Raw genomic sequence first — 26,069 nt, 5'->3', positions numbered from 1 at the left:
ACAATCTGGGATCTGTTCATGAGTACAAGTATATGGACAATATAAATGTCAAGAAGGAAAAGTGTTGTTTAGAGTGGGCAAAGGGGCCATAACTAGGAGTAATGGAATGAAACTCAGAAGAAAAAAATCAGGTTGACTATCAGGAAACAACTGGCAGTAAAAGCCAATAGGCTGTGGAAGAGCCTCCCCAGGGATGTGTTGGAAGTTCACTCACTAGAGCCATTTCAAATTAGACCAAAAAAAGCGCTAGAGAATATAGGGGAAAATCTTCCATTGAGCCTCCAGGTTTGGATAAGTGCCAATGACTTAATTGGTCTTTTCCCTCTTTAATGTCTATGGGCCTAATCCAAAGCACATTAAAGCCAACGGGAGTCTTTCCATTGACTTCACTGGGCTTTGGATCAGTTCCTATGTTTCTAACCCAGGAATGCCATTTCATCTGGAGCATTTAACGAAGATGGGTTGGGAGTGAAGTGCGGGCATCAGGGAGTACCTGGTCTTAATCATAATCTTAAACGTTGCCGCATGTAATTAGTACCCAAATCTCTATGTGTCTTACCTCGTCTCCAATGAGGTATTCGTCATCTATGGTGAAGGTGACTGGGTCATTAGGGCTGAGCCACCACAGCGGCCGGAAGATGGGATACCCCCAGGAGAGCCATTCCTTGCTGAATTTTACAATGAGCGGGACAACAAAATCTTGATGCCTCTGTATGTATTGCCTAGTGAGATTCAGTACCTGAGGAGAAGAATTCAGCATGTTCTCTCACTTAATAAATGGCAATATAAGAGCAGACAAATGAGACTTTTAAGCCTACTTATGTATTCCTGGAGGAAAAGAGTAGTTGCCCAGAAAAGCAGACACAGTAAATTCTAGAGGAATGATCAATAGACACAGCAGACAATCATGTGCAAACAGCTGTGATAGACTGATAATAGCTGTAGCTATGAACTCCACTAGGAGCTGAGTATATTGGTAACATTCCCTCTGGATTCATCTCTTCTAACCATAAATGATTAACCCTTCTGCTACTAGTGTAGACGGTGTGATTTAAGCACTCATTCTCCCAGCCTGAATTTTCACAAATCATTGCCCCCGATAGTCTCCCCCAGCTCCATGTCTGAGATCAGCCTGCTTGATTCTATTCTAGTTACTTGCTGTTTCATAAGCAACAGGGAGATGTGTATACAGATGGACACCCTGTTTCTCTGACTGCCATTTCTGCTTCTGAATGTTTGGCAACGTGTTCTCCTGAAGTGCAATCATCCTAGTGGAAAGTCAGCGCTTCAGGGGTGATGGACCTCTCTCTTAAACTGGGTAGCACTAGAAGTGCATTCTCTCCCAGGCCCTTATTTGCTTCAAGAAAAGTCTGGAGCGTAGCTCTGCAGTGTTCTGTTCTACCACCACTCTTCTTCTATGTGTGTGTGGAACTGCTGGGAGAGATAGCATGACTTCATAGGCAATGGTGCCATCAGTATGTTGATAGTACACAGCTCTAGGTATCACTTTCATCAAACCTGGATGGCAGGGAGTGTCACTTCTCACTGCTTTGTTGTTATTGAGGGTTGGATGAGAGTGATCTGGTAAAGCTTAACCCAGACAAGAAAGCAGTGCCTGTAAATTGGGAAAAGGACGTTGTGAGTCCAGTAGGTGTGGTTTGCTTCCTACTGTTCAGGGGTATTCACCACTTCGACAAACACTAGAGAACAAATTGATGGTGATTTAGGTTACCCAATTGCTCCTGGAATCTCAGGTGGCACTGGTAGCCCAAAAGGCATTATCTCCTTCGGGTAAGGCATTCTCTCGAACACGGACCTTGCTTTGTTGTTCATATCTTTATGGTTTCTAGACTGGTTAACTGTAATGTGTCTTATACTGAACTGCTCTCAGAAGCAACAGCTGGGGCAGAAAGCAGCTTGCTCCCCTGTTGAGCAAGTTTAGCCACAGGAACTATATTACAGGAAGTGCCCTGGCTTTCTAGAACAGCTGAAACACTTGAGCCAACACTTGAGCCAACAGATATAAACATCTGGATTCCAGAAGCAGGGTGTTCACACTGAAGAGTACTTGTCCTGGAAGTCACTTCCTTCACGGATCTGACAGAGCCCAGGTTTGTTGATTTCAGTGGGAGCTGAAGGGGCTCAGCATTATTGAAAATCCACCCACACTTGTTAAGAATCTATGGATTTAGGAGCCTGACTTTTTAAGATTGTTATTTGTTCATGTTACTTTGGGATTACTTAATGTTTCCAATTTAGAAACACTGAACAGAAATGAAAATAAATTCTTCAAATTGTGTCGGGGGGGTAGGGTGGTGCAGGGAAGCTTGCATTAATGATTTCTTTTTCAAAAAACTCTGCCATTTAGAACACATGGGTTTAGATTTTAGGGACCCAAATTTTAAACCGTTTGGCCTTAAACATCTCTGTGCCTCAGCTTGTTCACCTGTAAAATGGAGATGGTGATACCGGCTTCACGGGGGCATTATAAAGCTCTGTTGTGATCTTTGGATGAAAGGTGCTACAGGATGGTTTAGCTGTCCTGTGTGCATCAGGGAGCACGCACGGATATAGTATGTGAGAATACGTACCCAGTCATCACAGCAGACCCATGGCGGAGTGCTGAAGGACATCACAGGAAGGAACGTCACAAGCTGCAGCCAACGAATATACAGCTCTTCTTCTGTCAGGAACTCATTTGCCAGGGTCCCTCCTGTGCAGGACATTGAGTTTGTGAAAAGGCAAATCAAAAGCGTACAGGCAGTGTAACCCACACACCTCCTGGGTGTGGTGTTCGGTCCCCTCTAGCAGTGCTGTAACAAGGGCGAGGCGAGTGAGGCACTTGTCTTGGGCGCACAAAGTGGAGGGGCGCAGCTCTACTGCAATTGGCGGCAGCTCTACTGCTGCCGCTGCTTCGGCAGCAACTCGGTGGTGGGTCCCTGAGTCCCATCACCGAAGAATGAATGAAGCAGCGGCGGCAATTCAGTGGCAGCTCTTTCCCTCTGACAGGGACTCAGGGACCTGCCGCTGAAGAGCCTGGAGCTGGCCCTTGCCTCAGGTGCAAAAATTCCTTGTTACGGCTCTGCCCTCTAGTGGCACTTACTGAGACCACTTAGAGATTAATGAGTCTGCTACAGCCTTAGCTAAGAGCTATGTGACTTTTAGCTCATGCAGTAGAGCAGTGCCCACGGTGCCAAGGGAGCACCTCACCGCTGAGGAGTGCAGCCACTGGACAAGCAGCCACCAAAATGCCACCGAGAAGTGGCAACATCAAGAAGCGTTGCCGCCAAAATGCTGCTTCTTCTAGGCGGCATTTCGGCAGCAATGCCTCTCGATGACACTGCTTCTGGGCATTTCGGCGGCGACGCTTCTTGGCGTTGCCGCTTCTTGGCGGCATTTTAGCAGCTGCTTGTTCAGCGACCATGCTCCTCGGCGGCTAGTCATCCGGTGCCTGCCACACTGAAAGGTTGGGGACCTCTGCAGTAGAGGCTCATGCATTTAGCTCCAGAAATCCCAGGTTTGATCCTGCCCGCCAAAGACTGGGGTCTGTCGGTGTTATATATGCAGTCACTTATAATGAGATGCTCTAACCCCAGAATCTGTGTTGCTCCAAGGTGCCAGACAGAAAGCCCTAGAAGTCCATAGTTTATCCACAGCACAAGCAGTAGCAGCTTCCCCTGCCGCCCCAGCCCTGCAATGTATTTCAGCCTGTTCTGGCGGGGTAAGAAGGTACTTCAGTCCTCAGGCCTATTTGATCCTTAGCCTCTCTGCCAGACTGAAAACAAGCATGTGAGTCAGGGGTCATGGTTTTGGATACTTTCCCACTGAGAAGAGGGCTGAAATCATTGACTCATTACACAGAACAGCTGCCACCTGTAACACGTTGTCATAGTGAACAGGGCAAGCAATAAATGAGTGATGGAGAGGTGAAAGGTTGCATTTCACAGTGGGGAAAATTTTCAAAAGCAGCTCAGTGATTTTGGATCCTAAATCCCGTTGACTTTCAAAGGGATTTAGGTTCCTAAATCTCTTTAGAAAATGTTGTTCACTATCAGCCCAACAGTATAATCCTTACCTGTTTACAGGAAGTACTATGTAATGATTTGTTATTTGTATTGCAGTAACACCCAATGTCCCCAAATGAGAATGGTGACCCATTGTGCTAGGTGCTGTACATAAACATAGATTCTTTCCCCATCAAGACACTCATTCTCAATAGACAAAGGATGTGTTATTGCCTTTTGACAGAAGGGGAATTGAAGCACAGAAAGATTTAAGTGACTTGCTCAAGGTCACACCAGGAGTTTGATGTGTAGGCCACTGCCTTAACCACAAGCCCCTCCCCTTCCTAGATGGCTAAAACTCACCTCATAGACTCATAGACTTTAAGGTCAGAAGGGACCATTATGATCATCTAGTCTGACCTCCTGCACAATGCAGGCCACAGAATCTCACCCATCCACTTCTATAACAAACCCCTAACATATGTCTGAGTTACTGAAGTCCTCAAACTGTGGTTTGAAGACCTTCAGCTGCAGAGACTCCTCCAGCAAGTGACCCGTGCCCCATGCTGCAGAAGAAGGTGTACTAAATGCAATAGCTTTTAAATATGGTGCAAAGGCTTGACCCACATCTCTCTCAATAGAACAGGTAACAATGGCATGAATATTCTTTCCAATCCTCTGAGCCTCCCAGTCACCAGGAAGCTCACAGAGTATATGAGTTTTCTTCTTTTCCAGATTGTTCTTTTTCTTCTGTTAACCTGGGATTAATGTTTTCCATTTAGAAACACCCAACAGGAATGAAAATCAGGACTTCAAACTGAGTAAGTGGCAAGATTGTAGTATTGATTTTTAATATTTGAAAACTCTTCCATTTTAACAAGTCATGTGATCATACAATGAGCTGGGACCCTGGGTGGATTTTATGTAGAATACCATCCTTTTTTCCATGTAAGTCTGACCATGGGCTAATAGGAAGCTCCTAACGCATAGTCACAATCAAGGGGGGGAAAACTGGACATAGGAAGAGGCATATGAGAAGAGTGTGTAGCAGGCAGCCTAAGTGAGTTAAGCACCCAACTCCTATGGAAATTCAGTGGGACTTGTGTGCCTAGCTCCCTTAGTGCCCTTTGAAAATCCCAGCCTATGTCAGACTTTTAAATGTAAAGTTACGTCCTCAATTAATGTAAATGAGCATAACTCCATCGAAACAAAGGGAGGGTCCAACCCATTGACTGTAATTTTCTATGGTTTGTTGCTAGCTGACTAGGGGTACAATGAAAGAAAATCACTCTGAATGTGTGATTGAAACATTAGTGAAAGTGGGAGGAAGTTATTTATTTGGAGGTGGGATCTCTAAAATGCATACAGCATATTGAAAGATGACGGGTCGGGCGACATCTGAATGGAATGAGGACCAATAATATGGCTCAACCGAAGTTCAACAAATCCAAGGGAAAAACTTTAAACTAGAGGATGAATGGGACAGGCCTATCTGTGAGTTTAGACAGCAAAGAGGAACAAGATATGGAAGAAAGAAGCAGCTATAACAACAGGAAAGGTGGAGTGAGAAAGGAGCTGGCATTATCAGATCGGGTTATCATTGCCTCAAGGGCCAGGACTATATAGTACACTTTACTGGCAAGCTATCCCTGGATACTGCTTTTTCTGGTATATTTTATTCCAATTCCCCATCCGCACCCCAAGCAAAATAAACTACATGGTAAAAGCACTGCTTTCCTAGCCTAACTGCACCTCCGCTCAGGGCTTTTGCCAACACAGACACGTCAGTCAGGCATCACAACGCTTCGCACTCCTGACCAACCTAGCTATTCCAGCAGAAGTCGATAGTGTCCAAATTTAGCAGTATTTAAATTTCCCAGGTAGACTTTGAAGCCTTTCCCATTTCCCACCTCACTGAGGAAAAATGGGTGCTGTAGACTTCACGCCTTAATGAGGTGGAGAGGTCAAATCTCTTCTGTGCTATGGTTTAGCTGGTGACATTTTTATGCCAGCTCGGGTTAGAAAGGGAGCAGTCCCTAGGACAACACTGTATAGATAGACCAGGACCAGATCCTCAGACAGTGTAAATTTTTATCCAAGTTATATGGAACTACATATAACTAAGGCTAAGGACTTGGCCCTGTGTACTTGCAGCAGAAAAACTAATTCTTTTGTTTTTACAAAAATTCTAGATTTTTGTGGACAATAGATAATGCAATGTTGGTAAGTAGAGCTGGTTGAATTCTTTCAAAAAAAACCCAGGAAATAGTGTTTGTCAAAAATATTTGTTTGTGTGGGTGGGGGGGGCAGAAACTGTTTTGATTAAGTTTTTCATTTTCCAAAAGAATGTTGGGGCAATTGTTTTTATTATTTTTTTTGGATTTTCAGAATTTTTGGTTTTGAAATGACCAGGTAAAACCTACTTTTCCCTCCCACTTTCTGATAGTTTTCAGACTTTTGTCAGTTGGAAAACTAATAGTGTGTTGAAGTGTAAACACTTAAAAATGAAAATATTGTTTTAAACAAGAAAAAAAGTGTTTCCCTCTTACTGGAAAAAGTTGAGAAACAGTAAGAAAGTGTGGGAAAGTGAAAAACAAAAACACCCCACTCTCACATATTTTTGGAATTTCCCAGTGGGAAAATTTCTAAAGGGGATTTTTTTTCGTGCAAAAAATGTTGTAAGAAAAATCCCAGTTTTCCAGGCTTCTCTACTTGTAAGGGTAATATGTAAGTCTTTAAGGATTTTCCACTGTATAGTATTTAAAAAGAAGAAATTCATAACAGCTATAGAAGCAAGCATGGTTTAGGACACCACAGACCAGATCCTCAGCTCATGTAAACTGACCTAGCTTTGTTGAAGTCAGTGCAGCAGTGCTGACTTGCTACCAGCTATGGATCTAACCCCACATATTCCACCACAGATGGTTAAATGGAGACAAAAGTTTTCCAGAGAGTTTCAAAATGAGTACAGTTGGTTGGTCTATGAACTGATCTATTGGTTCTGACTGAATGGGACAGACAGAGAGTGCAGGTAAGGAAGAAAAGGTTAATGTTACTGACCATCTGACTGCTGAAATAATATATATATAAATAAATAAAATATAATATAATTTAGTTCAGTCCATGTTATGGAGGATTAAAATTAATTAAGTGATGCAGTGGTAACTCCAGCTGGAGTATCACAGTGCACAGGCTATAGCGATTAAATTACAGACAAATGTTCTAGATAAATCACCTGCTAAAAGAAGGAAAATCTTTAACTTTCTCTCTCGCCTTCTTTCTTTTTAGATTTGAATGTTTTAAGAGCAATGCCAGGTTTCTGTAAGTCTTGTCAAAGAGAAATGCAGCTACAGCACACCACTCTAGCAAGCTAAATATATACAATTTTATAAAATCCCAGTGAAAACTGTCCTTTTATGTAACTATTTTCTGCTGGTTACCAGTATCCTTATGTAAACAGAAGCTATTTCCTTTCTAATCAGCCTCCTCATTCTCAGTCAATCACAATCCAGTGACTATGATATCACAAAACACCACTGTGAAAGTCATTTTGACATCACAAGACCCTAGATTGAGGAGTAACTGAATGAATCAGGCAGCAGTAGGGAAGCGATTATTATAAAACAAAGAAACTTTGTTTTGTTTTGCCAGAACCTTGGTAATCACCACTGAGAAAGGCATTATGGAGAGATGAATATCAGCAGAAAGCCAGAAGGCATTTGGACGTGCAATATATTCCATTTTCCAATATTCTCAGGAGATGAAATTCATCCTTTAGTAAGGGTCTATGCTGTAGGTTTAAATGGGATTTAAATAATATACAGACCTTGTGCTGATCCTCTGCCTTGAGGGTGAATTTTACCCAGAGTGAGTAATATGGAATATGGGTGTAATGCGATTTCAAAAGTCATAAACTGGGGGAACAGATGGCTCTGGGATAGGAAGATTTTAATTTCTAAGTCACCAGTTTGAATCCAACCCAAGTTATTACTGGAGATGGGCATAGGAGCAGAGCTTAATTTGTACTGGGGCTTAGCCCTAGCACCTCTGTTAATGCCAGGGCATAGCCCTAGTGCCTCTTCTGTCAGTTTTCAGAGTGGTACCCATGTTAGTCTGTGTCAGCAAAATGAATGAGGAGTCCTTGTGGCACCTTCTGTTAGTGGCATTCAATAAGGCATGCAATTCTACACCTGCATGCAAGTCATAACCTTGTATATACAGTGAGTGCGAGGTCACACTGTGCAGACGACACCATTTTGTTCTACAAAATGCCATCCTTCATGCAGCATGACCTTGCATGTATGGTGGACGTCATTTTGTTATGCTTGAGCCCTGGCACTTTTTCCTTTTCAAATTAAGCACTGCATTGGTGACACTGGGCCAGATCCTCAGATAATTTAAATTGGCATAGCTACACTAGCATCAGTTGAATGCTTCTTGGTCTCAAGCAATAGGGGATTTATGGTTTTGGAGCAGATTGGATAGCTGATCCTGCTATCACAGGACAGTGGCAACCTGGAGGTCCATGGTTTGTGCACAAATTCATGACAATATGCCACAGAATTTAAATCCTTAGTTTTTTCCAAAGATATTCCAAACAAAATCAGTTGACTAGACATTGACCAAAACACAGAGTGCACTGACCACCGACACAGCACTAGAAAGTTTCATGCAGAGAACTGCCAGGATTACTAGCACTCATTCTAGGAAAGAGATTGAGTTTAGATAGGGTCTGAGATGCATTCCTATTCTCCCCAGCTTTGTCTCTCCTTCCTTAAATAGTTTAGTGGTAATAAGCTGGGTCTGCTCCGTCAAGTGGAAAGAGGTGGAGGGGGCAGGGTATCAATGACTAATTTATAAGAAACACATGGGATAAATGGAAGCAGATTCCAATTCCCCTCTGAAATACTAGACAGTCGCTTGAGGGTTAAAAAAAAAAAAAAAAAAAGATAATGGAGCTGGGTTTGATTTAAAAACCTACTGCAGGCATTAAAAACCCAGATCCTGGTCTAATAGTAAGAGGCTTTCAGAAACAGAGTATTTGTTTTGGTATACCTTTACAAGTAACAGCTCACTGTACAAATAGAGGCCCATGCACTTCTACCTCCTAAGCCTGGCAGGAAAGCCTCAATATTGAACTTACTTCTTGTACACACCCTTGCCACCAGCTCCCTCATTCATTATTTGTAGTGTGGGAGCACCCAGTGGCTTAAACCAGGATCAGAGCCCCACAGGGCTAGCTGCTGCACAAACACACAAGTCCCTGGCCTGAAAGAAAACAAGCTGGGAAGACACTTGTCAGCATGTTTTTAACAATACTGTGTGTGATCACATGTGCCACAGAACAGGACAACCGTTTGCACCCTCACTGACTTCCTCTGGTGTTTTTCTCTCTATCATATTCTCTCTGGGGATAGGCTGGGTTGCTAGTAGGGCTTGAAGACAGAAAAACTCCATGCTGTATCACAGGCCAACATGTTCAAAACCAGAAGTTAGCTCCTAATGAAGAAGAGGAGACTAAAGGCCAGGGTCGTCCCTACCCATACACAAAGTACGCAACTGCGTAGAGCACCAGGAAATTGGGGGAAAATTTCCTGGTGCCCTGTGCAGCTGCATGCTCCTCCATCCCCTGCTCTACCTCTTCCCCGTGGCCCCCACCCTGCTGCACCCCCCCTCCCCATTCTCCTCCCCAGCCCCGCCTCTTCCTGCCTCTGCTCTGTCCCAGCTCCGTCCCCACTCCCCTGAGGACTCTGCAGCAGGGCTGGGCCTGCACTCACCAGCAGTGGGAAGTGCAGCAACCTGGCCCCAGCTGTGCCACTGGTGAGTGCTGGGGGGTGGTTCCCCCCAAGCCAGCCCCCGCCCCAAGCCCTGCCCCCCACCTCCCGAGCATAGGGCCCCAGAATAGCTAGGGACGGCCCTACTAAAGACAGACATGATAGCCCTCTTCAGATACGTGAAAGCCTGCCATAAAAAATGGAGAAAAGTTCTCTCTTGCCACAGAGGGCAGGACAAGAGGCAGTGGGTTCATACTACAGCATAGCTGATTTAGATTAAATCTCAGGAAAAACTTCCTAAGTGTAAGAACAGCAGGGCAATGGAACAGACACCTCGGGAGGTTGTGGAAGCTCCATCACTGGAGGTTTTCAAAAGGAGGCTCCATAGCCACCTGTCTTGGATGGTTTAGGCCGGGGGTGGGCAAACTTTTTGGCCCGAGTGCCACATCTGAGTATGAAAATTGTATGGCAGGCCATGAATGCTCACGGTTCCCAGCCAATGGGAGCTGCGGGGGTGGCGCTTGGGACAGGGGCAGCGTGCAGAGTTCCCCAGCTGCCACTACACAGAGGAGCCGGATGGGGGACGTGCTGCTGCTTCCGGGAGCCGCATGGAGCAGGGCAAGCCCCAGACCCCGCTCCCCGTCAGGAGCTTGCAGGCCAGATTAAAACTCTGAAGGGCTGGATTCAACCCCCGGGCCGTAGTTTGCCCACCCCTGGTTTAGATACAAGAAATCCTACATATTGACAGGGGGTTAAATTAGATGACCTTTATGGTGCCTTCTAACCTGATGATTCTATGTACCTAGATCAGTGGCTTGGTTATCAGCTCACTGGCTGTCCATCACCTCCTTTGACCTCAGAGGGAAATGTTGGGTGCTCAGTACTTTTGAAAATTGGGACACTTATTTAGGTTTCTAAATATGGCTTTAGGAGCCTAGCTTTAGGTACCTAGTTTTGAACATCTTGTCCAGCTTTGTCTGCAATACCACACATTTCAGACTCCCTGAGAGTAAAAAATCTCTCTCTAAAAGTATCCAACTTATCCGTTTGCAAATCAAAAGCCTGGGGGATGCTATTTGCCATGAACGTTATCACCGCAGTAAGTTGCTCCAGGTAGAGACACTTAGGAACAGTACATCTAGATGTGAGTGGGCAGAAAACAGTGCTGCTCTGTACTTCAAGATGAAGGGAGAGAATGCTCAAATTGGCAGGCACTTGAAGATCCTAACATTGGCTAAGGCTGTCTCCTACTAAAAGCTATTTTTAAAGCAGGACAAAGGACTCGAACCAAAAAAACCCTATTTTAAAAATGTGCTTGAAAGAGGTGACTGAAAAAATAACCATTTTAGGTGGTGCAGGTAACACTGCTTATAATTAAGGTTGGCCACAACTTCTCATTTGAAGAACCCTATTTTCTGTTGTTTATAACCTTGCCAAACTGAAACTATTTGGCTGAAATTTTCCACACTGGGTGTCTGCATGTGGTTGAACTTTTGGGGGGAAAGTTTCAGCAAAAATAATTCAACCGTTTCCGAGAACCGGATAAGGGAAAAAAAATATGTTGTCTTGCCCATGCTAATGAATTGGTTGTAGGAATGTTATTTTTAGAAGTGCTAATGTCTCCAGGCTGTGGAGCAGAGACTTGAAATTTGGCAGGGGGGTGGCCTTTGTGACAGGGAAGTGTCTTTTGCTGTTTCCACGAAAAACTAGCCAAATTTGTCCAAGAAAAAATTGCAGTTCGTACAGACTCAATAAAGATGTGTTAGAGTTTGGCTTCTAAATTCTCCAACAAGTCTATCTGTTCTGAGCATGCACCAACCCCTCACAGTTCCTGCATGCCACTGAACTGTGCGTGCACCATCCCAGCGGTGTTGGGGCTGAGACCAGGACTTTCCCTGCAATTGCTCTTTCAGGCTGCTTTGGGGCAGGGCACTAGAACTGAGAGCAGGGACATTGTCATGTGCTCTCAGTGCTCCCCCTGCTGGCATCTAGGTCATGAGGAGAGAGACGCAGCCGCATGACACAGAATGCACTAGGGTAAGAAACATATGGTAGGGAGGACCTAGGTAGAGAGGAGTTGCAGATAATGCTAAGTATTCTGAAAATTCACACCTTAAGGGCCAGATTTTTAAAGATATATAGGAGCCTAAAGATACAGATAGGTGTCTAGTGGGATTTTCATAGGCACTCTTGAAAATCCGACTAGGCACCTATCTGCAGTTTTAGGCACCTAAATACCTTTAAGAATCAGGCCCCTCGCATCACATATCAGGCACGTAAAATCAGTGGACACTGCTGACTTAAATTTCTCGGTGTGTCAGTCCCCCCCTCTATAGAACGGAGATAATACCAATCCTGCATCTCACAGGGATGTTATGAAAATAAATTAATTAATGTTTAATGAGAGCCACAGGAAAAAAAACACAAGGAAATTAATTATTCTGTGCTTAGGGCAAGGTTTGAATAGTGTACATTAAATAAGGTCTAGGGGTATACACTGAATGATGGGAATAAAATAAAATTCACTGACCAACCTGCACTGAATGAGGGAAGAGTCCTGAGGAAAAGAATATGTGATCATGACAGTAAAGATTGGACGGCGGGGAGGCATAGCTCAGTGGTTTGAGCATTGGCCTGCTAAACCCAGGGTTGGGTTCAATCCTTGAGGGGACCATCTGGGGCGAAAAATCTGTCTGGGGATTGGTCCTGCCCCAAGCAGGAGGTTGGACTAGATGACCTCCTGAAGTCCCTTCCAACCCTGATATTCTATAATGGATATGCACAAGGGGCCCAATTAAAGTTGTGCAGGAAACCTACATTCTGATCTTTTCTAAGTTTGTAACGCTTAATGTTGTTTTGACATAGGCTTTTATTTTTATTTTTTTTTTATTCAATGTAATGTTATATATACAGTTTAAAAAAAAGTCATCATTATTAAGATAAACTCCTTTTAAGGGTGCATTTAGACAGGCCAGTAATATGCTTCTGGGTTTGGATCTGCTAAAGCAAGTTATAAATGCGAAAAATGAGCTGTAAAAAACAATATTAAATTAGACCTGAGAGAAACTAAGTGCTGCTCTGGCCCTGCACTGCCTGAGGGAGCTTTAGCCAAGCACGTTGTAAGCAGGAAGCCAGAAACGTCAAAGAAAGTGTAAACAACCTGTGCAGATGCGGCTCTAATAACAACTCCCTCTCCCCCCTGCTCTGGGAGTGTTTTTCCAACATTCCCCCTCTGCCAAGTGTGAATGATTCAAATGAACCCCATTGCAAGAGTGAAATGGTCAATAAGGAGGAGGTTCTGAGGTACACAGACACAAGAGGCAGCAACTTCATATTAAATGACTAGCTCTTAATTACACAAAAGGAAAACAAAAAACAGTGCAGTTAAATGCAGCTTCACAACCTGGCACCCAGCCACCCACCTTCAACCTCTCTGTCCCCTTCACTGATGAGAGAAGGAAAACACAGTCTTTACTGGCCGAGGTCTGTCCCCTCCTATCAGGATCTTCATCAGTTTGAACCTCTAGAACAGGCCTGCACAACATGCATCCTGGGGGTCACATGCGGCCCACGTGGGCTCACTGTGCGTCCTGAGGGGGTGAGTAGGTGGGCTCACTGTGCGGCCCAAGGAGGTGGGGGTGAGTAGGCATAGCGGTCGGAGGGGGGGGTTGAAGAGGTGGGCGGCAGTGATGGGGGTGCGGAGGGAGTCGGGGTGGGGGACTGAGGAGGCGCGAGCAGGCAGTGCTGTGATGGGCGGGGGGATGGTGGTGCGCTGGTAGGTGAGCCAGGGGGGGGGGGGGCTGAAAGGCAAGTGGGCAGGCAGTGGCGCGGGGTGGGGCAGGTGAACCGGCAGGGGGGAGGGGGAGCTGAGGAGGCGAGTGGGCGAGCAGTGGCAGGCTGAGTAGGCGAGGCGGGGGGCTGATGAGGTGAGCAAGGAGTCGGTGGCTGACCTGTTCTACTGATCTGGTCTGGCTCCCATCCCCTCTCCAAGGGTTGCAGCTGTCTGGAGGTGCCTGCCTTCCACACCTTCCTCATTCACACCTCATTCATTCAACATGGCAATTGATTACAAAGTTGGGAGAAAATCTTATTCTACTTCCAGAAAAAAGACATTTTTCTTTTACCTTAATTATACTACCTTAAGGGCCCGCTATAAAATATTACCAAGGTTCAATACCGCTGTTTCGGTGGGGCAGCGCTGGGGAAGGAGGGTTTGTTTCCGCGGGGTGGGCAGTGCTCGGGCGGGGGAGTATTTCAGAGGGCTGGGTGGCACTGGGGGGGGGTGTTGTGTTTTGGGGGGTCTTGGCGGCGCTGCAGGGGGTTCGGCCCTCAGCTGTTTTCTTTGGTGTAATATGGCCCTCGCTGCTTTACAAGTTGTGCAGGCCTGCTCTAGAATAATTGTGACCCTATAGGGTGAGACTCAACAGTCCCCCTCAGTTCTCCATCAAGAGTGAACAGGTTTCCCCCTGGAGGACACGAGGCACCAGTCACTCTAATTTTGTCCAATTGGATAAGACAGATTCCGAGATGATGAACACGGCTCTCTATAAATGATCTGAGACACCTACACTGACCTGTGGTTGTGCTTCTGGAATGAACACAATTCCTCCAAAAGGCCATGGAGTTGCCCATTAGCCCTGGCTTACTGCTTAACTTAGCAATGGTTTCTCTATGCAAGGATCCACTATGAATGATCCAGAGCTACATCAGTTGGATCATTTTGTAGGTTGCAATGGAGGAAGAGGAAGTTCCTTTCCCTCAGGAGACCTAGTTCTGTGGCTTTGTACTTGGACTACTGAGGCCACACCCCAATCAGCAGGGAAGCTGTTGAGCAACTCCATAACTGGGCTGGAATAAGGGATAAACTGCACCAGTGCAAATGATGCTGCCTTTGTGTAAGCAGAGTTTGCAGCGATGGTTGAACTCCCAGTGCTAATAAGTGTCACCATGAAAATATTGGCCAGTCAAGGGGCGGCGGGGGTTGGGAGCAGCCATTTGTAAGGATATGGTCAATGGGAGTTTGGCACCAAGTTCCTAATGAGGAGCAGAGCCCTAAGCATAGAAAATGGCACCCATGGATTGTACAGCTACTCTCGATTAGGCCTTTCATAAGGGATCCTCTTTCTCAGACCTGACTCGTGTGTGCTGGACTTGAATGCAGACTTCAGCGCAACCATTTTAAAGTGGCAGCAGAAATTCATAGACACAACAATTGTTCTTACCCTCTAAGCTGGGAGATAGCCTGGGGCAGGTGATGGCAAAAGCATAATACCAGGTAGCTATGCCGCCCATAGAGCTCTAAGATGCAGCCTCTGTAGGCCCTCTTGGTGCAGCCTTTTGCAGGTCCCAATAGACACAAGAAACCTGCAAGAAGCCGCTGTGCAGGTATAATCTTGGCCCTTGCATCCATGGTCCAGGAGACTCTAGCACCAACAGCATTGCAGAGAACCTCCCGTGAGAGGCACACTGGGGTAAGCATAAGCCCCACCCTGAGAAAAGGATGTGGATGGTGCTGCTGTACATGCTTGCCCATTGCCGCCAGAGGTATCACGCCTGCCTCAGTCACAAGGGACCACACCCTGAGCTGGTATAAGTCAGCATAGCTTCACTGAATGCAGTGGAGCTATGCTAATTTACAACAGGTGAGGCTCAGGCTCAACACCTCAAGGAGCTGGTGCGCAGTTCCTTGTGCTCTCACTACGCCACATGGCCAGTGCACAGTCTAGCCCAGAGACAAAAGTGGATGCAATCTATGCCAGTTTATACAAATTTACATGCAGCCCTCAGGCTCCTGGCATGTTTTCAATGAGCTGGACCCAGTTAAGCTGCCCTTGGTACAAGGTTAAGGAATTCTTTCAAATCTAATCTCAGGGAAGCTAGAAGCATATGGGTTTCCGATTTAATTTGGATAAAAGCTTTTCTTTAAATTCCCTGGTTAATTCCTGTTAATAGTAAATCAAATAAACTTGATGTGGCACAGAATAGGATACCAAATTAACGCCCCTGAGGCTGTCTTAATATAGCTTACTATGATTTTTAGCAGCTTGCTGATGGAGCTAACAGACCACATGCATTCTTCCTGCCATAGCAATAGGCAATGGTTTCCCTTACAAAATTCATGCAAAATGGTCTGGGATATGAACAGATCATAAAAATATATTACCTACTGCATCTGGAATGAAGAAGTTGTAGCCAAGAAGACTGTAGTGAAGCACAGAAGGTATAATTCCCTTCAAACCAGCATAGCTCCAGTCCGACTGGAGCGGGGTCATTTGAATGAAGAGTGGCAGATGGTTAGATCTAGGAGCAACAAGGGCAGATGAACAGCAAACCAGAAAAACACACGTAATGTTTAGTAAGCCCAGGCTACCTCAACTCTTTCAGAAAGCATTATCTGCCTCACCCTGTGCTGTGACATCTGTCATCTGAGTGTGTGCGCACGCTGGAGCTAGAACAGATAGTCTGAACGCCTAGGTAGAACTTGGGGTAGTTAGCCCGTCCTGCCATCTGTGCAACCGCAGATACACCGCTGGTTGTGTCTCTACCCAAGTTGGAAATTACACCTCCAGTGCTAGTGTAGACACACTCTGAATGCTCATCCCTGCTAGAACAAGATACCTTTTGCCATTTGCTTACATTTTTCAATACCTAGATGACTTCAGTGTATTTTAGCAAGAGTTTATTTGTATGGTGATGTTGGAACAATTAATCTCGCTGGCTTTAGCAAAACATCATCATTCCCGCTTTTGTCCTGAAACGGCTAGGTTTATTTCTAACTCTGCACTTCCATTGTGCTGTCCTTGCAAAAAACTCTTTGTTTAATTTTATGTAAAGCTCGATAACTTCATGTTCCAGTTAGGAATTCTGTTATTTTTGAAGTTATAATAGACACAGGTCTCACTGCAGGAATTTCATATTCATTTACATTGTTGTCAGGTGGTATTAATGTGTTTACTGCCCTGCTATTGGTATCAGCTGGAGCAATTCCTTATTCAATTTTTATTTCAAGTATGGAATAATTCTCTCCAACTTCAGCATCACAAATTGGGATCTAGGTTGTGCTGAAGATTAAATCTAAACACATTTTCAAGCAGTCTTCAACCAGTTTATTAATGGCTCTTTTTGTGTGTACGTGTGGGTGTGTACACATTCATAATGTAAGACAGACACAAACACCTTCTTTTCAATCTAGAAGTAGTTTCTTTCTGTCATGTTTAGGTATCATGAGTCAAATGCAACAGGCTACTCTTTGAGTGCCCAAATGACCCATACAGATAAAAATCAACAAATGGTTTAATAGAAGTTAAATTCATGGTTAGGTGCCTCTCTCTTGCTGTCTGCCAAAATCACCTAAGTCTTTCATTGTGTTTTTTAAGGTCTCTAGCCCAAATTAGAATTTCATCTATTACAACTTTTATCCCCTGGAACTCCTCACAAGTCTTTACACTTTTTGATATGCTCTGGAACACAAGTAACAACTAAAGGCACACTTTAAACACCCAGTGTCTGAAAAGTCACTAAATTAGAACTTGACATAATGCAGGCTCTTCATCTAACACTGAGAATATTTTTGGTACAAAGTGTTTGGCCCCCAATTCTTCAAGTTTTAGTCATATACAGTTCATGTTTTATGACTTTATTTAAAGCACATGGATTGATACGTATTCTTAATTCATTTGGCTTTCAGCTTACATGCCTAGAGTTAAATCAGCCTGTAAATTGATCTACATTTTCAGTAATTACTGTTTTTTCCATACAGTTAAAATTGCACTTGTCAGCATCTATTAGCACAATTTTTTCCCCTTAGTAATTGGACCACTAGAGTAAATTGACTTGTTTCTCTAACTGGAATTTTTCTTTCAGACACCCTGAGTCTGAGGTCATTTGAGAAGTCTCTCCAGATACAGCCTGTGCTCTCTGTATGTGATTTTATGGTGTTTACAGCAAACATATTTTTAACTAACTTCATGGCTAGATAGATTTTTAGTCTTCAAACAGATGATACCATCTGTGTTTAACTGTTTGAAAAGATATTATATTATACTGGTTTCTAAAACAAATTGCAATAGTTATTTGCCTTTATACACTTCTACCTTGATATAACACTGTCCTCGGGAGCCAAAAAAATCTTACTGTGTTATAGGTGAAACCGTGTTATATCAAACTTGCTTTGATCCACCAGAGTGCGCAGCCACCCCACCCCCCGAGCACTGCTTTACCGAGTTATATCGGAATTCGTGTTATATCAGGTCGCATTATATCAGGGTAGAGGTGTGCCAGTACTTTCTGACCTGAATATGAAACAAGCTTTACTTTAATTTTCTGTATCCTTTCCTTACCTGCAGTACTAGATATTTAATGGAATAACAGTACATTGTACTCCAGTGTCTAGGTTAAAAGGCTACAGTTCTGTCATTAATGTTTAGCTGTATTTGTTAGTCTGAAGCAATAAATTCTGCAGATACTACCAACAAAGAGATCTGAATTATAGAATGGTTTGGCAAAGAAAGAGACATTCGAGTTTAACTATTTGACATATCTTTGAAAAAATATTTTTTCATTGCTTTCATACCATATTTGACCAAATGCTGGGGAATTCCTTGGCTAATGTTCTTGACCACATCTAATGGAGAGAGATTTTTATTTTGATTTCTTTCATTTCTGGTATTGTTTCTTTACCATGACGACACTGGATTACTTGCTTATCTGTGCCAGATCACCAAAAGCTCAAATCTACATTTCACTCATTTCATTGGCCCAACAAGATGTCTAAAATGTGGGTTAAATCATCTTTTCCACAGCAGTTTGCCTCACTTGGTCATTTTGTATTCCATATACAAGCCTCTTGGTTATTAAGAGTCACATTATTCCCCAAATTCAAGTTTGAGCTTTAATCATTGAGTTAGTCACTTATAAATTAACCGGTTCATATTGCCCTGGACTATGAACTTTTAAAAACTGAATGTCTCTCAAGTGTAATATTTGTCTAGGTTTAAGTAATTCTAAAATCACAGAAATGTAAGGCTGGAAGGGACTTCATAAGGTCAGCTAGTCCTTCCCTCCCTTCTGAGGCAACATTAAGTAGACGTAGTTCATCCCTGACAATGTTTGTCTACCCCATTCTTTAAAACATCCAATGACAATGATTCCACAAGTGACTTGGGTAAGCTGTTCCAGTGCTTAGCTATCCTTACAGTTAGAAAGGTTTTCCTAATATCTGTATACATCATCTATGCCAAATCCTCTCTATGTCTCCGATGTCCTCCTTCCCTGTAAAAGCATCAGATGTTTGCAATACTGCTGATCCTGGCATGCAGAGAAACATCACGGCTGGCATTTTCATTGCTTTCTCTGAGATCTCCGTCAGTATGAGAAAAATATCAAACTGTTTAAACACAGATGCCATTTCCTTGTGAGGATTCCTTGCAACTCCAGTGGGGTTGGAGGAAGTCAGTCCTCCAATTTTGCTTTCATGTATCTCCAGACATCACATAGTATTCAGCAAGCACACAGGAGTCAGATTGGCTGGAGAGAAGGTACAGCACTTTTATAAACTGCATAAGCACTTGCATCAGATTCAGACTGCTCCCAGCTCCTAGAAACATTTGGGCATTTCCAGAACAGTCATTAGCACAGTCACTACTGCAATAATGCCATCACACCTATCCTTACAATACTCAGCAAAGCCTTCCTCACGACTTCCTTATCGCTCTGTGCACCATTACTCAAGGTCTGACCCATTGCCCACTGAAGCCACTGGAAGTCCTTCCATTGACTTCACTGAGAATTAGAGTGAGCCCTCAATGCACACTCAGGGGTCACAAGGCTTCTGATAGCATAGTGCCTCTAGTATAGGTCCATAAGATAGTTTGGGTGTTGCTTTTCTGGATGTGCAGTCACGGTCAGATCCTGCAGATTTTACTCAAGCAAAACTCTCTGTGAAGTTAACAGGAATTGTGTGCCCGTGATGATTAGGGAAAAACTTCAGGATTTGGGCCTAAATGCTCTTAGGGCTCTGAAGTGGTGACCTTTGCTTTTAGTAGAACACAATGAACTAGGGGTTCTTAACCTTTATCAAACTGTGATCCAGGCCCAACTGGGTAATTTAGATTCCAAGATCTTCAAGGCAGTGATATTGTCTTTTAAGTATCTAAAGATATGCCATGAATATAAATGGCACCATAAACACTAAGCAATAGTAATGCTAATAACTGACTGATTGGTTCACAGGTGCTCCCAAAAATACTTTCTGGTGATGCTTTCTAAGAAGTGACATGGGATTTGATGCAATGGTTTATGGAGCAGTTCTGGTATCTGAGAATTACTAATTACAAGTGGCTGAGCAAATCTGCATCAGCAGAGGACCTGCTTGTAGGAACAGCTTGCCACCTTAACTGCCTTCACTAGCTAGAGGCTACCTTACACTTTTCTGAATAGTCACAGATAGCACCTTCTTTCTGAATCACTGTCAATCCTACAGCTGATTTAGAAATCTCTCTTTAACTAGACATTCAAAAGGAGAGTTACAGCCTTTTCTTTTTTAAAATGATCTTTGTTTCCAATTTCCTGTAAAATCCTCATAAGAAGCTTGAAAATATTTTCCGAACAATTTGTATCCCTTCACCATCTGGTAAATACAAGAGATCCCAATAATAAAAAACAACAAAGCTTTCCACTGCCATAGTGCCTTTAATCAGAGTATCTCAAAGTGTGTTACAAACATAATTGACTAATTAGGCATGCTGTGAGATTTGTAAAGGCTATTTAGAGATCACAGCCAGGCTTAATTCATAATGAAAGAGGTGCCAGGGATCAATCAATGATTTACTTTAATAACTTATGTGGCAAGCCCAGAAGTGCTGTGGCTATGAAGTGCCAAGCCTAGAGATGCTGGGTCTCAGCCCTGGCACAAATTAAGCACTGATCTCTGTCCCTGCCACTGAAATACACCTACTTCTGGTGCGGAATATGGCAGCTGTAGTAGCGTACAGGAACATTATAGGAGAAAAAGTGAAGATGACTGTATCCATTTGAAACTACAGGTGATCATTAGGTGGCAAAATAATTGCTTAGACTGGACTTTGGCTAAAACACTGGAGTTAATGTCCCTGCTTTGCAAAAGGTGCTGTGGGGAGCTTGAATTACCACAAGTGGCAAAGACCTTGGATTTGTGTGTCATCCTGTAAACATGACGAAAAAAATAAAAACAAACAAACATTCATAGGAAGGGAAAGGAAAAGCCTCCTCACATACTCACCCTGCAGGACAAGCCCTCCAGTTGGGTCATTTCAAGAGACTTGCAAGAGTATCAGAACAGACTTGCAGCTGTCTCAGAACAGTCTATCATTCTTTATGGTCATGTAACATTAACACCATTTATCACTAAGAAAGAGAGAGAGATGGAGCCTCAGCCTGTTTGCTCTCATAGTACTTATTGGGCTGGATTTTCTCTTTGGCAAACAATGATTTGTGTGCCTGGATTTTAGAAGCTGTAGCAGAAATTGATTGGCCAGCCCCATTTTGTATAGTTCCTCATTTGTGTGCCTGCAAAATGGTATGTGTAGATGTGGCCAAAATTTTCTAGCTGAAACATTTCCCTACCAAAATAAAATAATATAAAATAAAAAGCAGGAGATTAATTTAAAAACCTGAATTTTTCTGTGGGGGAAAAGTCATTTTTCAATTAAAAAAATTTTTTTTTTTTTTAGAATTTTGGAATAAAACAAACATATATATGTAATTCTGCTTTGCACTTTTCACTAAAGGAACTGAAATCAGCAAGAGTCAAACCAAAGTCTAATGCTCTGTGGCAAGAATCTTTGCAGTAGACTCTGCAGTTTAGTTCTATGAACCCCCAGCCAGAAGATCAGCAAATTATAGCTAGCTTGGGTAACTGGTTAATTGACAGGGTAACAAGGCAAACAGGGCAGAAGACCCAACCACTTCCTTGTCCCTACTGAGGCTGAATCCATCCCAGCAGTATGTGCATTTTCTTTCAGTGACAAGTTTCAGGATTGGTGTTTTCAGATAGGCAGGGTTAGTACATCCCATAATAATGGTGTGGCTGCAAGCTGGGAGGAGCAAACTGCCACTATGGTCCAGATCCTCAAAGGTATTTGAAATCAATCATAATTCAGCACCTAGATGCCTCTGAAGATCTGAGCATGGCTACGTATGAGCTGGAAGGTGTGATTCACAGCTTGGATAGGTGTACCTGCGCTAGCTCTGCTTGAGCTAGCGTCTAAAAATAGCAGTGTGTCCTGGTGGCACAGGGAGATTCTTGGGCTAGTTGCCCTGAGTATAATCCCACCTGACCTCTGGGCACACGATAGGGCACCTAGCCCGAGCTGCCACACATGCTGCTGCAGACACACTGCTACTTTTAGGTGCTGATTCAAGTAGCGCTAACATGGGTATGTCTACATGAGCTGGAATCATACCTCCTACAGTACAAATGTAGACGCACTCTCTGCTTATTTGCATGGCAGACCTGGCAGCTGCCATTAGCTGGCCTGTTTGTTCAGTGGGAGATAAACCAACCACTGCTCTCCTTCATTGAAGCCAATTGTGGATAAGGGGCATGAAGATGAGTTAGTCTGTGTGCTTTAAATTGTGCCACAGGCAGAATCTTCCGTTCCACAATGCCCACCCAAGTTCCCAGGCAGGGTTAAAACAGGGCTTGCATACAGTTCCCCCTTCTCCTTGGCTGTTTGGACCCTAGCCCAGCTATCCTGCTTGCACTGAAATAGGACCAACAAGAGGCTTTAGATCTCTGTTTTCATTTCACCTTTTGAGCACTTTTCCTGAGACTCACCTTGTGACAGCACTAATTATTGTCGAATTTCCCAGCGTAGCTGCCATTCGTGCAAAAATGCCAATGTATTTATCCCCTTCCAATTCTCTGGGTGGCTGGATTGCCTGCTCTGCAAATGTGTTTCCTTCACCACCTTCAAAAGTCACATACTGCGCTCCCAGTCTCTGCCACAAGAGGCTCGCCCTGTCCATGTACCAGCTTCTTGCAGCATCATTGGTCACGTTCAGCCGGACAGAAAACTGGCCTTTCCACTTGGTAAGCAGAGGAGTCTGTGATACAGCAAGCGTATTATGAGGCTGGGTTTGAACCATTATACATTTACCAATTCCAGAGCATCTGCAGTTATGCTAGCTAGGATAGAATTGTAAAAGCTCTCAGTCCTCGTGTGCCAGGACATAAGCTGATCACTAGGTGAGGTCAGGAAGATGTTCTCTCCCGTGATATAATATGCCATGTTATTATTTTGCATTATTATTAATTTAGACAGCACTAAGTATTTATTCTGGATGTATACTGGTTGGGCACCCTTGAAGTGACTGTATTGCTGGTGAGAGGCCTGATCCAGTTTGCATCTGAAGTCATGAGGAGTTTTTCTAACAGGCTTTGGATCAAACCCTAAGTGCCTACACTTCTCTCCAAGCTATTGGCAGCAAGCCTGAAAATTCCTTTAACTGAAAATCAAGCTTACAATAAAAAAATCCTTTGTAAATTATGAAATATGTGCCAGCGAATAAATATTGCAGAGAGCATTTTTCATACTTAACTATTTGTTTTATTTTGATTTAAGATATCCCTCTGGAAACTTGAAATCTACTTGCTTACCAAAAAATGATCTGCATTACTCCGCCATGTAATGGTTCGTTATTGCAAGGTTTGCTAGGACTATGGAGTTGCATTTGTAATCCACAGTAGGAAAGTGATTGCAATAGCTGCCAGCTCCAGACCTTAGTCCATGAGCTAAAGTGGAAGAGGCTCAAGCTTTTACCACTGATGGCCCAAGAGAGGTTAGCTGTAAATACCTTGGTTTTATAATGGTAGGCCTGCAGCTGGGTACTGAGTTATGGGTACTGCCCATTTATTGTAAGGTTGCTTATGAAGACTGGGCTAATGGACTCTCTTCTAATTTAGAACTGAAAGGGGAAAAGGTGGTGGGGGGAAAGAGTTATATAGGCTTTTCACAGGAAATGTAGGGAAAGATACAGATAAGACTAATTGGACCCACATTGACCTAACTGTGCTTGCTTTTAAATCCAGTTACAATGCACATTTAAAACATTTCATAACTTACTCTTTGTGGTAACATATCCATTGTCACAGGAGTACTGGTATGAAACTGAGCCTCTATCAAAAGAGATTTTGCTTTTTAATATAGCGCACAAAAAATCTGTGTCAGTCAGGAGTTATTTTGGTTAACAGACAACTAAAGTGGACAATATTTTTTCAGTGACACATTCTATTAAATAATCTAATATATGGCTTTATTTATATTAAATTTTACAGGTCTGAGACTAGATCACTAATATTTAAACACTGTCTAGTGTAGTGTGCTGCACTGATTATCTATTACTGCGGAAAGAGTGTTTAACCAGCCAAGTGTTTCTTACACCTGTTGGCTTCTTCTGAGTTCAGACTCTCTAGATTTAAGTGATTGGATCAGAAAAGCAATATAGGCTTGTACCGGGTGGCTGTCGAATTTTGATTGGAGGCTCAGCCAGTAATCTTCTTTGCCCTCTTGCAGAGACGACAGAAACAGCTGGGAGTTAATGCTTGTATACGGGGACAGAGTTATGGAAAACTTCAGAGGTTTAATTAACGAGAGGTCCCTGGTGTGTCTCAGAGCCATGGGAAAGCGCATATGGTCCTGGAGAGAACGAAGAACAGAGTGCACTATTAGTCAGTAATCTGAACACAAGTCATCAGGGTATCTTGAAACTGATGGCCAGAGAATGCAAGGCTTGGCAAGTCAGACTAGTTAACAATACAGTCTTCATTAGTAGCGGTATCACAGTAGCGTGTCGATGCTCCAACTGAGATTGGGGATCCCATTGTGCTGAGAGCTGCACGTACACTGAATGAGACACAAGCTCTGCTCTGAAGAGCTTACAATCAATATAGACAAGGTAGAAAGATTAAGGGACTGATTTTACAGTTGGGGAACTGAAGTATAGATAGATTATACGGCAGATTTTCAAAAGAGCTCAGCTCTCACTTAATGACCTAAGTGACTGAGAACTGATGGGAACTGAGCATTTTTGACAATCCAGCCACTTCATTCAGGTACCTAAACTCTTGAAAATCTGTCCATAAAGAACTTGCCCAAGGTTACACAGGGAGTCTGTCACAGTGCTGGGAAGTGAACCCAGCTCTCCGAGTCCCAGTTCAATACCTGAACCACAAGAATGTCCTTCCTCTCAAATTAAGTAGACTTCATCATCCCTTAAAAAAATAACCACAACTCACAAACAATTCAGGAGCACACTAAAGGTAAGCCTACACTGCAATTGGAGGTGTGATTATAGCTTGGATAGACATCCTCACTTTTATATATATATATACTGGCCTTATACTAACTTAGCACAGCTAAGTGAAGACATGGCAGTGCAGGATGCATGATCCCACCCAGAAACCTGGGTAAGTACTTGCGTTCCTAGCTTGCACTGCTGCATCCTCACTGCTATTTTTAGGCGTGTTCGCTAGATGAAAGCTAGCTCAGGTGTACTCTCATGAATGCAGATCGCACCTCCGATTGCAGTGTAGACGTACCCTCAGTGCAAAACAACTTTTATTATTCTTAAGATTAGATTTATACAGAAAAGTTCATATAACACTTTACTGCCTCTTTGATGTGTTGATCATTACTCTACTTGCAAATTACTAGAACTAGTCCAAAAATGGTAATTTTTGAGAACTTCAAAATATTTTTCATTTTTCAGGTTTCAAAAAGGATAATGTGTTTGTTTATTCAATTTTTTTTTTGCAAAAATTTTGTCCCATTCACCCCCCTCTTCTCTCTCTTTCTTCCATTTTGCCACTGAAAAGGGGGGTGGCAGAAAAAGGAGATAAAAAAAGGAGAAGCCAAAACTGAAAGTTTTTAGTTTTCATTTGTTTTCCCCATAGGAAATTTAGAAAAAACATGAGGTTTTTTATTTTTGAACAAAGTCCATTTTCCAATGAAAAAAATGATTTGAAAACTTTTATCCAGCCCTACTGTTTGCCATAGAGATGGGAGACCCAGTTTCAGATAACATCCGAACCATCTCCGATATTCTCCCATTCCCCAGCACACAACCTTTTCAAAGGTGCAAACATTCCATTACGTTCTCCTACCGACCAAACCATGCACTGGTCACCACTTCTTATCTTTAGGGGTGGGGAACTCTTGGAAGAGGTAGCCCTCTCTGCCCTATCTCCTAAAGTAGATCTCTGGGGGCATTAGGTTTCTACATCAAAAAAGGACCCATTCCCTGCTCCAGAGTA

The 26,069-nt window shown here is 43.4% G+C and overlaps 1 protein-coding gene across 2 annotated transcripts in view; it reads right to left on the bottom strand.

Annotated features, from left to right (window-relative positions):
• LOC116820551 (SITS-binding protein-like) overlaps positions 1-26,069 on the bottom strand; it is a 76,546-nt gene that overhangs the window by 24,882 nt on the left and 25,595 nt on the right. Inside the window, exons 5-9 of one of the 2 annotated variants that reach the window (XM_032773108.2) lie at positions 24,271-24,453; positions 22,593-22,861; positions 15,942-16,078; positions 2,592-2,713; positions 560-739 (exon numbers count right to left, since the gene is read on the bottom strand). In XM_032773108.2, the coding sequence (XP_032628999.1) occupies positions 560-739; positions 2,592-2,713; positions 15,942-16,078; positions 22,593-22,861; positions 24,271-24,453 (891 nt within the window). The remainder of the gene's footprint in view (positions 1-559; positions 740-2,591; positions 2,714-15,941; positions 16,079-22,592; positions 22,862-24,270; positions 24,454-26,069) is intronic. The other variant, XM_032773111.2, reaches the window with a different exon arrangement.

The sequence above is a fragment of the Chelonoidis abingdonii genome, chromosome 4 (assembly GCF_003597395.2).
Source record: "Chelonoidis abingdonii isolate Lonesome George chromosome 4, CheloAbing_2.0, whole genome shotgun sequence".
NCBI classification, from domain to species: Eukaryota; Metazoa; Chordata; order Testudines; family Testudinidae; genus Chelonoidis; species Chelonoidis abingdonii.
This window is presented reverse-complemented; position numbering and strand designations above follow the sequence as displayed.